At 49.6% G+C, this 15,515-nt stretch overlaps 2 protein-coding genes across 2 annotated transcripts in view; both read right to left on the bottom strand.

Moving 5' to 3' along the window:
* Positions 1 to 463: 463 nt before the first annotated feature.
* cdca7a (cell division cycle associated 7a) lies at positions 464 to 3,915 on the bottom strand. Its single transcript, XM_067259198.1, has 10 exons — positions 3,875 to 3,915; positions 3,241 to 3,378; positions 3,004 to 3,126; positions 2,640 to 2,858; positions 2,466 to 2,543; positions 2,155 to 2,346; positions 1,909 to 2,043; positions 1,632 to 1,781; positions 1,403 to 1,539; positions 464 to 1,287 (listed from the first exon to the last, which is right to left on the bottom strand). The coding sequence occupies exons 1-10, from the start codon at positions 3,893 to 3,895 to the stop codon at positions 1,257 to 1,259; spliced, it is 1,224 nt and encodes a 407-aa protein (XP_067115299.1). The 5' UTR covers positions 3,896 to 3,915; the 3' UTR covers positions 464 to 1,256.
* Positions 3,916 to 4,686: 771 nt separating this feature from the next.
* map3k20a (mitogen-activated protein kinase kinase kinase 20a) overlaps positions 4,687 to 15,515 on the bottom strand; it is a gene marked incomplete in the record, with an annotated part of 18,474 nt that continues 7,645 nt past the window's right edge. Inside the window, 10 exon segments of the mRNA XM_067259687.1 lie at positions 4,687 to 5,379; positions 5,828 to 5,978; positions 6,299 to 6,373; positions 6,567 to 6,683; positions 8,653 to 8,742; positions 9,032 to 9,094; positions 9,306 to 9,445; positions 9,614 to 9,644; positions 9,749 to 9,793; positions 14,700 to 14,835. Coding sequence (XP_067115788.1) covers positions 4,691 to 5,379; positions 5,828 to 5,978; positions 6,299 to 6,373; positions 6,567 to 6,683; positions 8,653 to 8,742; positions 9,032 to 9,094; positions 9,306 to 9,445; positions 9,614 to 9,644; positions 9,749 to 9,793; positions 14,700 to 14,835 — 1,537 coding nt within the window.

The following is a 15,515-nucleotide window of genomic DNA, read 5'->3' as shown; positions in this document are numbered from 1 at the left end:
TAAATACCAACCACTCTGTTTTTGTAAGCAAGTATTTCCCCCAGAATATGTGTTTCTATGGTCACCACATTACTCCTTGTATAAGTATACTTCCTAAATACATGCTTTTTACAGTAAATGTTAAGTAGGTGAAAAAGTGACAACCCCAATAGACTGAAAGAAAAACTGATAATAGTACAACAGTAAGCACTTAAGAAGGATAAACTAGAACTTAAGACTAGCTTTCCCTCCTGCAGTGCAAAGCGAGAACACTTCTCAAGGTCTGAAGTGTGAACAACTACCCCCTTGCCGGTCATATGAACCACATGAAGACTAGACCACACAAAGCTCCCTTTATGCTCATATCCTGGGTAATGCCAGGCTGCTTCTCAGGAAACGCAGCCTGCAACCTCATACACACCTGAGTGACAACACCGAACAGGCTGCTTCTCAGGAAACGCAGCCTGCAACCTCATACCCACCTGAGTGACAACACCGAACATTACTATTTACACCTCTGCAGAACAGAAGGAAAAAGACCCGAGACTGGTGCAAAGCGAGAAAGTGCTTTAATAGGATAAAATGATTTACAGGTATGAGATTCCCATTAGAGTCTGCTAATTGTTTCCACACCATTAGTGACAGTTATCTAATGAAGGATTTAACCAGGCGCTGTAGTATATCACACAGTCCTCCTGGACTCGAGAGAGGGGAGAGCCATGGCCCCCAGGCGCAGTATACTGTCCACCCTCACCACCTCTGGGGCATTATGGGATATTGGTGGACTTCTAAGCAGCTCGGTGACGTTGGGAAGAACAGGGCTGAACTAACAGTGCTTTCTAATACAGCAGGAGAACCTTGGATGGAAGCTGAGCGTCTTAACGTTAACGCGAATGCTAGTCGTCATTCAGAGTCGACTTTTAAGAGAACACGTCCTTTTGATCGGAACTTTCTGATAAAAAAATTAAAAAAAGGTTACAACTCAGGTGAGAGCTTGGTTACACATAATCTACCTCAGGGTAGGAATGCATGTTTTTCCCTTGGTAGACAATTCATATCCAAACGGTTGTGTGAACTTCATACATTTAAAACAATGTAAAAAAGAAACATCATGAATCATCTTTTTTTCCGTCACAAGACTGACAACAGATTTGCTTGGACATATTGATTAAAAGCAAAAATCACAATTGAGAAGGTACGTCAGTTAGGCCCACAGGAAGAGTGGGCGGGGCTGTGGGCGGGGCAGTGGGCGGGGCTGTGTTTGCTCGGTCCACAGTTCACTCGCTCTCAGCCAGCTCTTTCTTCAGACTGTAAAGAAAAAAAGACTTCGGTTTACCATCCAGCTCCGAGCTGCACACAGCGCCGTGGCAGAGATCAGGGGAGAGAGAGAGAGCAGTAACAGGGCAGTAGAGCGGGAGGTTACCTTTTCAGGTAGGCGTGGACATTGTCGTGCCCGTGGTATTTGGCCAGGTAGACCAGCACGCCGGTGGCACAGCGGCCCTCACGCGCTCTGCAGAAGCTGCAGTTACAGATCCCTCTGCACGGAGGGCAGGTCCACTCCTAAACACACACACACACACACAGTCAGACCAGACAGTTCCAACAGCCCACCACTGTGATGTGTGGTCTCAGTAGAGCGGAGCGCTACTGACCGGATCCAGCAGGGCGTCTCGAACTTCCTCTCCGTAGCGGTTGCGGAGACACGGGCCGCAGAACTGCCCCCTCACGCCCACACACTCTGGGTTGCGGCAGTTGGTCTTGGTGTCGGTCGTCTTCTGGCGACACTGGTGGCAGGTGGAACCCTGTGGGGGGGGGGGGGGGGGCACAACAGGAAACACTTTAGGATTTTAACAATTCATATTTATATCGAGTTTAGTCTGTCCAATGACAGTGGCCGTCTTGCTTTGCAGACCCCCTGGGGGAACTCACATAGCAGCTGCTGTAAACCTTCTCCCTGACGTTGGTGCAGATGAGGTCCAGCTCGTCCTGGGAGATGTCGTCCACTGGGCGCACCACGTGAGGAATGGCCATCACGCCGTTGTAGCTACGCCTCCGCGGCTCCTGCTGAAAACCGACACAAAACACGACTTCAGCACACGGCACAGAACCCGCAGGCCGGACACAAAACCCGCGGCCGGGCGCGAGCGCAGAGAACGACGTCGACGGGACACTCACTGTCTCGTCCACCTCCTCGTAGTGACGGCTCCTGCGCACCATGCTGAACTTGTCCTCGGGGTCGTCCTCGGGGGCCGGGCTGGGGGGCCCGTCCACCAGGGAGCGGGAGCGGGTGTGGGGACGGGAGCAGCGCTCCGGGTTCCTCCTGCGGGGGGCGGGGCCTCCGGGGGACTGGCGAGGGGCCCGGCGAGGCTGCAGGGAACGATGACACGGCGGTCAGGTACAGTCGAGACTCAAAGTGTCGTTCCTCACGTCGCCCTCTGAAACGTCTGCTGCTGTTCAAAGTCCCAACGCGTTTTGCTTTTACTCACCATGTTGATCATAGACATGGCCATCCGTCTTGGGAAGAGCCCGGGCATCTTGTTCAGCTCTGCCATCAGTTTTGCGAGCTGCGAGGACATAAACAAGACAACGTCAGCATACAAGCGTTCTCTCAGTTTTTTTTTTTTAAGCTCTTGCCGCTGAGGAGAGCGAGAGCGTTGTACCATAGCCTTGTTCTCCTTGATGTTGAGCGCCCTCTTATCCATGAAGTTCTCCTCCGGTTCCGAGTCGGGCTGAGGCTCTCTGGGCTGTTGGAGGGGCGCCGACGCTGGCTTCTTTTTCTGGGTCCCTCTCTTGGTGGGGAACTTCATGGCGACCTTCAGTACGCCGGCACGACGGCCTCTCTGACGAGGCTCGGGCGTTTCAGAGTCGGAGTCCACGTTCTAAAACACGGTGCGTTTACGTGAGTGAGTATGTTGTCGTGAATAACCGTGTAATGCACGTGGAGGGCTGATTTTTATGAGGTACCGAGTTGCTGTTTTGGGGCTGCTAGCTTGGCCGCTAGGTTGTGTTGAATGAAATGCTCACCATGGCGCTCATGTCTTCGCTGAAGGTGTTCTCCTCAAAGGCGCTGAGGGCTTCCTCTTCTGGTGTGGCTTCAAACACCTTGGCTCTCGGGGCCAACCTCTGGGCCTGTCTTAGGCTCCTCCTCTGTGGACAAACACATCAGGTTCATATGCCTGGTAGTGGCTGAGAACAACACAAGCAATCCAGTCAAATACATAATGTGAGCAGTGCCGACTGAAACGGGCTGTTTTTCCGTACCGTGTTAGCATAGCCTCCGTCCGAGCCAAAGCTATCACAACTGTCATCTGAGCCCGAGGAGGAGGACGTCTCCATGGGAACCAACGGGACGCTACGGAAGCTCCTCAAACTCATCCGGGTGGCGGGAGACTGGGGAGCCTGCGGAGGGGGGGGGGGAGGGGTCAGGAAATACTCCTCGGTGCAGAGCAGACTAGGTACAACACATAGCGTAGGGTCGAGGAGCCACATTTGACTCGGATAATATGAAAAGTAAGACGGGGGCTCATACAGGCAATAGACTTTGAACACTGGCAAAGATTAGTTAGCTAAGCTCGTAGGCTATAGCTCGCCAAGAAACCCGGTGGTGGTCGAAGTAGCCATGTGGTGTGCAGACACTCCCTTACATATAATGATCAATAATACCATGATCCCGCATTATATTAACGTTATAGGTACGCAGTTATTGCTAACCACATCGATGGCTAAAGGGAGCTATATTTAAATAAGCAGGACAGACAACAACAAAAAAAGTTTCGGCAATTACGTGCAAATTCGTGCATATACGCCGTATTACTACACGGTCTAAACCCCAATAATAACTATGTTCCCATTCATATAAAACTGCAGCTTCTATAGCCATATCAGCATTGCTTACCTTTGAGCAGGAAGGACGCATTTTCTTCAGCAAGTTTTTCAAAAAGGTTTGGTTAAAGATCCTGGGTTCTGCAAGTCTGCTGCTCTTCAGCACGTTACAGAGGAACTTTCCAACTCAGCAGAAGACCAAGCTATTCATTTCCCGCGCCAGGAAATTGTCCTGGAAGCAGTGTAGACTGAAAACTTTTAAACGCTTAAATCAAATGAAAAACCTCGACGAAAGAAATAATACATTCTCATAAATTCCATTTCATATGTTGCTATGGAGATTTGATCTTGTTTTTGCTTTTGAAATAGCACCATATGTTTGTGTCGTAAGAGTAACGGACATGTTACCTTTCAAGAACTTCTCGTGGCGCGAAATGTTCAGCTTAAAGATTTACATAAACGGCGGGTGAATACCACGTCCTAACACGACCAAAAACGGATGTCTTTATAGAAGAATGTAAATATATTGTATTGCCATTATACAGATGTTCCATCATTATAATCTTCAATTTAAAAATAAATCAATTCATAACATATTTACAAAAATAGGATATTGTATGCACACAAACATTTAGACATTTTACAAAGTTAAACAACATAATAGTGCCACCTCATTCAGCATGTATAGATACCAAATAAATACCTGTTCACTCTGGTCTTAACAGGGTATTTTATGTTTAAAATAAACATACAAAGAGAAACAACTTTCTGAATGTGCCCAACATGACAAATTATAACATAGTTGGGAAAACCATGATTCACCCCATTCAGTTAGTCAAATATAAGATTGATATAAACACCCAGTCCATCAGAAGGTCTTGAACAATCCTCAGCTTCGCCCCCGGCCTCGCCCCCCCCTTCGACCTCGACCTCTGACCTGCTTATTGTCTTGACGTGGTAATTTCTTTTGACGCTCCACTTTGATCCACCCCCCCTCGCTGACTTTAGCCTCCCCTCTCTCTGCAGGGGGGTTTTCAACGTCAAATGAAATGCCAGGGATCGGTCTGGGGCGGTTCTGAGGCACCGAGCTGGAGCTGTTTGACCTGGGCCTCCCAGCCTGATAAGAGCCTCCCCTGTACCTGGTCGAGGTGAAGTTTCCCCTCGTCTGAGTCCTCATGTCCTGATAGTCCGGCCCTTTGACGGTGAGCGTGTTGCCAAAGTAGCTGTGTCGGCGGTAGTCGTGCACGGCCCCGGCGCTGAGCGGGCGCTCTCTCTCCGAGGCGCTCTCCGAGGTGGTGCTGGAGGGGCTGCTGCCCTTCGACCCCAGGTGGAGGGAGGAGAGCTTGGAGGAGAGGCTGGCGGTGGGGGAGGAGCTACGGGAGTCGGACCAGGCGGGGAGGGAGGTGCGGCTGGGGGACCTCCGCACGGCGGCGGCGTACGACGACGCCTGGTCCGACAGGAAGTGAGGTAGCGTGTGGGGGTCGGACCTGCTGGACGGGCCTCGGGTCACCGGCTTCTGTCCTGACTGGTTCTTCAGCTGCCTCTGCCTCAGCTTGTACATCCACCTGGGGTCCACGTCTGATACCACACACACACTGAAGGGTTAGGCTCTGGAAAGGTCCACGTCTGATACCACACACACACTGAAGGGTTAGGCTCTGGAAAGGTCCACGTCTGATACCACACACACACTGAAGGGTTAGGCTCTGGAAAGGTCCACGTCTGATACCACACACACACTGAAGGGTTAGGCTCTGGAAAGGTCCACGTCTGATACCACACACACACTGAAGGGTTAGGCTCTGGAAAGGGGTGACAAGCCGCCACGGTATTCCGTGACACACTCTAAGGCACTAGGGCAATGTTTTTATGATAGGTTTCTCAAGTAAATCACATTTCACAATGAAAGAACGCAATATACGGTAGTTCGGATTAATCTGTGAAGTGAATTACATTTCACAATGAAACACATTCCTGACATCCAACTAGCACAGATGCGTCTGAGTAGAATAGCAGAGCGGGTCACCTGAGTTGGACCTGCTCCTGGGTCGGCCCTCTGTGTAGGACGCTGCGGTCTCTACCACCAGCTCCACTGTCCTGATCTCATCACGCCCGCTGGTGGAGTTCCACTTCACTGCATGGGTGTGCCTGGTGGATCTGGGGGATCTGACATCGCTCTGGGCCCAGGGAGGATAGGTAACAGCCTGTTAGGTCATCACCGAGGCTGGGAAACTAGTGCTCGCTTACTGTTGTGCTGGCTAGCATCTGTACAGAATCTAAATGTTGTCTTAGACGTTTTTTCTTTTTTTTTGTCTTATTCAATAGTGTGTCAGTAGAAAAGAAAAATATCATCAATATCAACAGTAATGTAATTTTTTTTTCTTTTTGTAAATTCATTTCTGAAAGCATTTTTGATTTACTTTTTTGTTCATGGCGCCTACCTAAGACTTTTGAACAGTATCCTACTGTAGCTGTCCATTACCTCGCCATGACTCACCTCATAATTTACAATGCAGTCAATAACCGAGTTCTCCTGTTGCCCGACTATCCATCTGTCCATCACGAATGGTGGCTGAAAGGCAATGGAGTAAATATTTATAGCTGTAGTTTCAATTCAATTAGCATAATGTTTTCAAAGAAATATCCTAGATATCCAGAATAATAACGTCCCAAATCATGTTGCAAGCAACCATTCCATTCATTAGAAAGTGTTATTCAGGTGGTTCATGCTGTGCATGGCCTATCCATCATCCATATGATCCCACCTTGGTCATCTTCACAACCTCCACATCGGGCCGGTTGACGTTAAAGGTCACATCCTTGATGTATGCAATTGCAACGTCATCGCCATCAAGTTCCATGTACATTTTCCACTTGCAGTCCTTAAAACAAAAGAAGAACTGTTCTGAGAAGTTTGCAAGTGGTTGGATTGTAAGGATATTTGCCATCAGGAATGATTGTGAATGATTGTGAAATTCATGAAAAGTTCATAATATCTCAGCTTCTGGGTACTAAAAGCTGCAGTGCCTAAACCAACAGCACAGCCTGCAGGTAGACATATGGTACTGGACGATACCAACACTGGAGAAACCAACTGGTGACACAACAAAGGATATCGAAAGACATTTCAGAACTGGATTCTTATCGTTCATTTGAAAAATTAGAGTTTATTAAAGTTTAGAAAACAAGTGATCCAAAACATAACCCTAACAACTTCCACCTTTCCTTAAAGACATGACGGTTGTCTAATGAATGGCAATGTTCTGTAACCCCATAAGGACCATTGTGTTTTTCCGTGCATCCTTGTGATTTTGGTTACACGGCCATTTCAGCTATGCTAATATTATTCCTGTTAGGTCCAAAGAAACGCTGGATTTCTGTCCGTTGCTGCATGAGTGACACGGATCAAACCCTCACTCGGAGGCTCAAATCTGAGTAGAGCCCCGAATCGCACTCCTCCTGCATACTGCATGCTGACAAAGCAGTAATGATTCCACCATGGCACCAAACCCCAACCACAAGGCCACAGGTCAACGCTTAACCACACAGGGTTCTCGGCGCAGGCCAATCCATTGTGTCGGGATCACAGAGAGAGACATCAGAGGGGCTGACACCCTTGTCTGGGGAGCCTCAGCCCCCTCTCCTGCAGCCTCCCCGGGGGAGGGTGCACCGGCCCCCCTTTGGAGCCCCGCCGGACTGGGGCTCCAAAGAGGGGAGCGTCAGGGGGCCTTGGGCTCAGAGGCACACCGGTGGCCCTGCGCTGGCCTTGCGTGGGCCCCCGGACGGCCACACTGGGCCCAGGGTCCACGCTAGTCTAATCACTCCAGCAGAAACAATGTCTGGTAATGATGCCTATAGGACCCGAGTGCGTTTAATGACAACTCATACATAATTCAGCACCTTTCACTTGGCTGCGCGGTGATATCCTCATTAGTAGGGGACCCTCAGTGCTTGTCAGATGGTGGCCGCACAATCGCAGGCCCTCATTTTGTCTTTGAGAAGTGCAGCTGCTTCCATGACACCGCCAGCAAAGAGGGGCGAGGGGAAAAAACACACCAGTGCGGGTTTGTTTTATTTAGTGCAAAAAACCTTCCAGTTTGTAAAAACAAGGCTGACACAGAACCTGACACCAGGCAGGGGAAAATAATTAGCTCTCATTTTCTCAGCCTCCTGTTTCCTTCTCCCCGCTGTGTTTTCTACCCACTAAACCACCACATGTCAGAAGAAATGGGAGGCAATTAGCAGGCTCGTTTCAGCCCCGCCGAACGCAGTGAAAGGGGACTATTTATGATGGGACAATGAACAGCTGAAAGATTAAATAACATTTGCCTTTTAAAAAGAAAATGACTTCTGGCTAAATGGGCTATTTTTGATTAAATTCAAACAGCAAGTGGAGAGCCAGCCTTTCTCCACCGTTGGAGACTCTAACAAAGGACTGTGTGCAAGTGGGGGTGGATGTGATGCATGGCTCTAGATGAAATATTTTATTCATGTGGTTTTCTTGGAAGTCGACGGCTAGTCAGGGCGAATGTGGTCTGGGTAAATATTTGCTGGAGTCTGATAGGGTCTTGATGAGCATCCTTACTCCGAGTAAAACGACATCTTGAAGAAGAGCTGTTTGATCTTGACATTCTAGAGGATCAAACCTTTCCTGTCGACAAGTTACTAGCTTATCTGGGAAGTTTTTAGATAGATCCTTTTTGGACTGTAGAGATTAACCAACCAATGAGTTCAAATGTATGACAAAGCAATGGAAACCTTCTTTCCGAAGAATGAATATCCTTGTTCACAAAGATATATTGATCTCTGTGCCCTGCTGTCAAACACCTGTACTGTAACATTGTGACCTACCGAGGGACCTGTTCCTGGTTTGAAGTGGTATCCAAACACCAGCTCCAGGTTCACGATCTTCCTCCGCTCCTCCTCCTCCGCCCACTCGTCCTGTGGGCGAGAGAACTCCAGCCTCAACCACGTTGCCACCCTTTACAACATCCACACGCCTTGAGAACCACAGGGATCTCTAACCCCCTTTCTACGTCGCTGCACATTTACATTTGACGCGTCACTCCTTTAGCAGAAGCTTACATCCAAAGCGACGTAGAAACGGTGAAAGCAGAACGCACAGCAGAGGAACAATGCATCCGTAAAATGTTGTTTTAGGTCGCCGGTAAATTCATTCAAAATGAACATTAAAATAAAGAGAAAATAAATGATGAAAAAAGCACACTACCTTCATCAAAGGAGGGAAATGCATAAGGCCCAGGTAGTCATTAGCCAACTTCTCAATCTCGCTCTGCCGAGGGAAGAATGTGATTAAGCACTCCATCAACTCCTCCACCCTGCATGTGTTTTGTCAGCCACAAACCCTACATTTAGGCCTTTCGCCCTCATCGGAACAGTACGACGTGATGCACTTGTTGGTGCTAGTTAGCAGTGTATACTGCTACCTTCAGATGCATGACGTGATGCACTTGTTGGTGCTAGTTAGCAGTGTATAATGCTACCTTCAGATGCATGATGTGACCCTTGGATCTGACCCCCAGGTCTCGCATGTCCGCTTCGGTGAGCAGCAGCAGGCTCTTGCCTGTGATGTGGTTCTCCTTGAAGAGGTCAGCGTACAGCTGCATGCCACGTGCAACGTCGCCTGAGGAGAACAGGAACACAGAGGCTGACTCTAATGAAAGACACACTCCCAGACAGTGACCGGGTACGGCGCGCTAATGACACGCGAGAGGTGCCCGGCATGCAAATCGACGTGGGGGAGTGTCTGCCGTTTGGGGCGATTTGCCGCTGGACGTTTATCCGAGCGTACCTCCGCCAAATATCTGCTCCATCCAAAAGTGCTGCGGATGTAAAGCAAAGGGCAGACGTTAGCACACCGTGATGTTGCCCTGCTGGTTCTAAGGCTTCATGGTGTAGGTGGGCAGGAGTACGTGTTGGTACTGACCACTTGCTCCTCGGTCCAGGCGTGGATTTCCAGCGTGGGGAGCAGCTGTGTGACAAACAGAGGGCTAAGAGGAATAGCACAAATGCTGCTCAGGTCCACATTTCCATATGTAATCGGCACATTTAGAGACAGCGCCTGTGTATTTGCATGTGCCCTAGATGTTTGTGTTCTGACTGAGGTCTCGCGTCAACCGTTTGTGCACAGCGACCCGATGGACAAAGCTGACTACAGCAGGGAGCCAAAACATACAGGAAGGTATCACTCCCCGAACACCACCATTTAGCTAGTGATTCTTACACCATAATCGAGATTTTTTTTATGATAGATATTCTAGATTAATGCAGTCCAGTTCCAGAGTTTGAGAAACAAATATTGAGAAATAATGTTCCTGAAGGCCCACACCAGAGAAGAACATGTCCGTCGCACGTCTCTGCTGTAAAGCCATTTGAATGATAAATCATGTCTCGCTCGTTACATTATGATCCGGCACAAATACGCCAGCCAAAATAAGGACTTGATCATAATGATCTGGAGGCTAGTTTGTGGTGGCAGAGACTGTACGGAGAGGAGCAGAGGGGAAGATGACTAGATGAATGACTAATCTCCCGCATTCACTCTTTGCTTCCCACGGCATCTGACAACAGCGCCGAGTACGAGACGAATGCCAATCTCAACAGATCCACATTCAAAGGGGCCATTTCAGAATCAGCGCCATAGACTTCTGGGCCGCCAGACGCTTCTAAACTCTCTCACCCCAGCTGCAGTTTCCCGCTTACTCCAGGGGTATGGTTCGGAAGTAAACACATTCAAAAACAACTCCTCCACTGGAGCTCCATTACAGATATGTCCTAATTAGAGTGACATAATATTACATTTCAAGCAGCCATATTGTATTTCACAAATGACATGCCTTCCTACTTTTATTAAAATCCAAAGCATGCTGTTGACAAAGGGAAACAGATCTTAGCAGTGAGGGTAGGGGAAGGGGAAAAGTCAGCAGAAATTGCACGGCAATTGAAATGCCTTTCACAGTCAAGGGGAGTTCAGTAGTTCAAACAATCCTGCCCCCATGTGGAATGTGAGCACAATGTACCAATGAGAATAAACAGAACACAACCAGGGGAGAAGCAGGAGAGATTTAAAAACCTGGGGACTTAGCCAGTTTGATTATAAAGACATGTTGTTGTACAGTTGATGGTAGGATGGCATCAGTGCTATCTTCTTGTTGTCAGGCGCAAATGTAAAATTGAAACATCGAGGACAGATGTCTAACATTGATGATCTGGACTCATAAGGACAGATGAGCAGAGAAAGAGATCACAAAGACTTAAAGCAAGAAGGTTGATTATATAACGAGAAAAGTTTATTGAAAAAGAAACACAGACAATAAGCAAAGATCACGTTGGAGCTGTCGGTCTATGCTGTGCCCCGTGTTCTGATGGCACATCTTAAATTTAGGAATAGTAATGGACTAATACTAATAAAGATCATGAAGCTTGAATGAGAATCCTGCATTTAACAAGTATGACAGCTACATATCAAAAATACCTTTAAAAGTGGTTGACTTTCACACTAGGAAGTGTACGCATGTGTTACAGTCTGTGTCAGTCGATTTCTTTGTGATTAGATCCATTTTATTGTTAGAACAACATTTCAATACTCTGAACTTGTTGATTTAGGGCATATCACCTCAGTATGCCTCTCCCCTAGTCAGAGACATCATAAATGTTTAAGACAGTCTACATGAAAGCTACATCTAAAATACAACCGTAAGCGATTGAATAATGGCTCGTTTAGGAGTGGATAACATTGGCCAGTCGAGGCAATGACATTTAGCTCACGGGCGACCCCAAAAGGTAGCTATTTGATACAGATCGGACACAAACACAGACATCGCAATTTATATAAAGCGATTATACGATGTAGCTTGAAATCCAGATCTCGTCTGTCCTCCGGTTTTACCGGGGACATTGAGCGAGGCGTCTCTCTGTCCTGCTGCTGACATGACTCCAGGTCAGCCGGCGGGGACACAAGATGTGCTTTCTCCTCCCGGCGCGAGACTACATCTCAGTAACTGCACTCCACCACATACAGAACAAATTGGCCAATCTTAATGTCAGCAAAATGTCACTTCATTATAAAAGCGTTGCCTCCTCTCTGCGACAGCTTCACCCGGCTCTTTCTTCACAGCATGAGACTATACATCCGGTACATTAGGCATAAATGACACCTGTGAGTACTGAGTGGGCTGAGGTGCTTCAATAGGTTCTGCTTGTGAGTATAGTACATCGCTATGCAACAACCGACATCTTTGGAAGGAATAACACAACTGAAGAAAATGTATTGTTAGTATGGTGAAGAAGAAAAGAAAACAAGATTAAGGAAAGAGCCGACGTAATGAATAACCAAACGGGCTGAATTTGAAATCGAACCAGTTTGGGGACAAAGCTTGCGTCCACAACACCGACGATGTGTAATGCAGGATGGGAGTTTGCGGCGAGACTGCATTTGTGACACGGGCCCAAGAGACAGCTGGTGTGACCCCCCCCCCCCCGCCCCGCCCCCTCCTCGCGCGGCACAACCCCTCGCGCCCTCCTCGCCTCACAGCCAAACAGAGAGCCCTAGTCGCTGTCGTCCGACCAGCAGAAGTGTTCCATCTCCACGGCCATGTTGATTTTGCGGCCCTCTCTGACACAGCTGGACTTGGAGGAGTTCTGCTTGGCCTGCATGTTCACCTGCATGCCGGAGTGGAGCACCGGGCCGCCCACGTCCAGGGAAAACATGTCCCCAAAGCCCTTCATCATGGCCTGCAGGCTCAGCCCATCCACCTCCCCGTTACTGGAGGTGGTGGAGACCTGACACGACATCTCCGAACTGTTCGACTCCTCCGTCTTTGACTCAAAGAACGACTCTGCGCTAATCTTTGCTGCCACGGGGAGGAAGAGCTGAGAGGCAAAGATGGAAGAAAGGAGGAGACCGGAGGAAGAGAGAAGGAGGGAAGGAGGGAGGAAGGAAAAGGAAGTACAGAAGTTAGTTTTAGATCCCATACAGCTCACCAAAGAGAATGTTGAAAAGTTACTTTATTTTACCCAATAAAAGTAGTGATTTTCAGAAACATAGGGTTTAGAAATGCAATAAACAGGAATAACAGAGAATATCGGAGAGAAGGAAAAAAATAAATAATACAGTATAAAGGATAATTGAAGGAGAAAAAAGTGCCCTATATACTAACTCTGAGGGTAAGCCTACATCTATTTGGAAGCTAAACGCATCTGAACATACGGTATGAATGTCAAAATATATAAACAGCTAACACACTAAAGACAATTAGCTAAATATATTTAGCAATATATATTCTAAATGTCACACCAGAAAGGAGAAATATAAAACACTGTGCAGAACAAAGTGTGCTAGTAATACCGTTCCAAAGCTAATAAGCAGCTGCTACTTAGTGAAAACCAGACGCTAACCCTGTGAAGTGAAAAGACATGCAGTGCACAACGTTTCAAACGGCACCCGATCTCCCACGTCACCTGCCACATGCAGCCCACACAGCAACACCACGCTTTAAACAAAATGGGTCTCAAGTATACGCTTTAAGACATATAACTGTGCCACTTAAATGTGCCATATAAAAGTTCATGCTGACAGCCACGGACAGCAATGGCGCGACTATGTAATAACACTGGCCTCGCCAAAACTGCATTAGCTAAAATGACTGATAAACATGGAAACTTGCTAACCAGTCAATCAGTCATGCAGTCCACAGCGAACCAATACAGAACCTACCCTCAACCACAGAACCAAACACTGGATCTGCCGTGCCCTTCCATCAGTCTTCTGCCCGTTACGCTATATTAAGTTCATCCATTCCCCACCAGTCTGTGTGAAACGTTTCTGTGTTTCCCTATGTGAGGCCAAGGACCAGACTGAGACTGTGAACCGCAACACAGGGGGCCGACACTGGGGAACACAGGGGGGCGACACTGGGGAACACAGGGGGGCGACACGGGGAACACAAGGGGGCGACACTGGGGAACACAGGGGGGGCGACACTGGGGAACACAGGGGGGCCGACACTGGGGAACACAGGGGGGCCGACACTGGGGAACACAGGGGGCCGACACTGGGGAACACAGGGGGCCGACACTGGGGAACACAGGGGGGCCGACACTGGGGAACACAGGGGGGGCGACACTGGGGAACACAGGGGGGCCGACACTGGGGAACACAGGGGGCCGACACTGGGGAACACAGGGGGCCGACACTGGGGAACACAGGGGGGCCGACACTGGGGAACACAGGGGGGCCGACACTGGGGAACACAGGGGGGCCGACACGGGGGAACACAGGGGGGCCGACACTGGGCAACACAGGGGGCCGACACTGGGGAACACAGGGGGGCGACACGGGGGAACACAGGGGGGCCGACACTGGGGAACACAGGGGGGCCGACACTGGGGAACACAGGGGGGCCGACACGGGGGAACACAGGGGGGCCGACACTGGGGAACACAGGGGGGCGACACTGGGGAACACAGGGGGCCGACACTTGGGAACACATGTGAGCTGGAGCTGCCGTCTGATGACCAGACTCAGACAGGTGTGTTTTGAGGGGTGGTGCTGTGTGGAGGTGGATGGGGTGGTGCTGTGTGGAGGTGGATGGGGTGGTGCTGTGTGGAGGTGGATGGGGTGGTGCTGTGTGGAGGTGGATGGGGTGGTGCTGTGTGGAGGTGGATGGGGTGGTGCTGTGTGGAGGTGGATGGGGTGGTGCTGTGTGGAGGTGGATGGGGTGGTGCTGTGTGGAGGTGGATGGGGTGGTGCTGTGTGGAGGTGGATGGGGTGGTGCTGTGTGGAGGTGGATGGGGTGGTGCTGTGTGGAGGTGGATGGGGTGGTGCTGTGTGGAGGTGGATGGGGTGGTGCTGTGCTGGGGTAGATTGAGAGGCTCACCGGGGTGTTGGACTGGTCGATCAGCTTGCGTTCCCAGATCTTCAGGCGACGCTCTCGCTCCTTCAGCTCCTGCTCCTTGGTGCTCAAGTCTCTCTCCAGCTTCTTCAGTCTCTCCAGAGTCGCCTCGATCTCACACCTGCACGGTTCCACAACAATGTCTGAGATTAAATATTTACCTACACTAATGTATACAATACAGTTTGAATTACAGAAGGGCATTGTGCAACTACATCAAAATGGTTCATGGCGACGTGCACTTTTTAAGGTAACTTTGGTGACATTTCTGGGCATGATTGATTTGGTGTGCCCAGCAGATGTGATTTTCACAAAGGGAAGCTTCGCTGAGTCATGGGCCAACATATTCAGCTCAAACCGTGACTGTTTAAAAATAGCACGTGACACAGGAAGGAAGACACGCCCACCTCCCTCCTCCCTCCCTCTCCTTCCTCCCCTCCCCCTTCCTCCCCTCCCTCCCCTCCCTCCCCTCCCCCTTCCTCCCCTCCCTCCCCTCCCCCTTCCTCCCCTCCCTCCCCTCCCCTCCCTCCCCTCCCCCTTCCTCCCCTCCCTCCCCTCCCCCTTCCTCCCCTTCCTCCCTCCCCTCCCTCCCTCCCTCCCCTCCCCCTTCCTCCCCTTCCTCCCCTCCCCTTCCTCCCTTCCCTCCCCTCCCCCTTCCACCCCTCCTCAAAGACTTTCCACTCATGCTCAAAACTTCTCTCATAATTGATTCTCTTGCTTGTCGCTTTCCTGACAAACTCGCTCGATATTTCTCGCTAATACCCCTGCCCTCCCACCCACTTGTATGTTACACAATGTTTT

Source organism: Osmerus mordax, chromosome 2 (assembly GCF_038355195.1).
Source record: "Osmerus mordax isolate fOsmMor3 chromosome 2, fOsmMor3.pri, whole genome shotgun sequence".
Lineage (NCBI taxonomy): Eukaryota > Metazoa > Chordata > Actinopteri > Osmeriformes > Osmeridae > Osmerus > Osmerus mordax.
Note: the sequence above shows the minus strand (reverse complement) of the source record. Positions and strands in the feature narration are given on the sequence as shown.

What these genes read in the sequence shown, in the direction of transcription:
- cdca7a (XM_067259198.1), bottom strand. Translation starts at nt 3,895, where the DNA reads ATGCGTCCTTCCTGCTCAAAG. An exon ending in ACGGAGGCTATGCTAACACG is followed by an intron (nt 3,127 to 3,240) that starts GTACGGAAAAAC and finishes GTTTGTCCACAG; the next exon opens with AGGAGGAGCCTAAGACAGGC. An exon ending in GCGAAGACATGAGCGCCATG is followed by an intron (nt 2,859 to 3,003) that starts GTGAGCATTTCA and finishes ACCGTGTTTTAG; the next exon opens with AACGTGGACTCCGACTCTGA.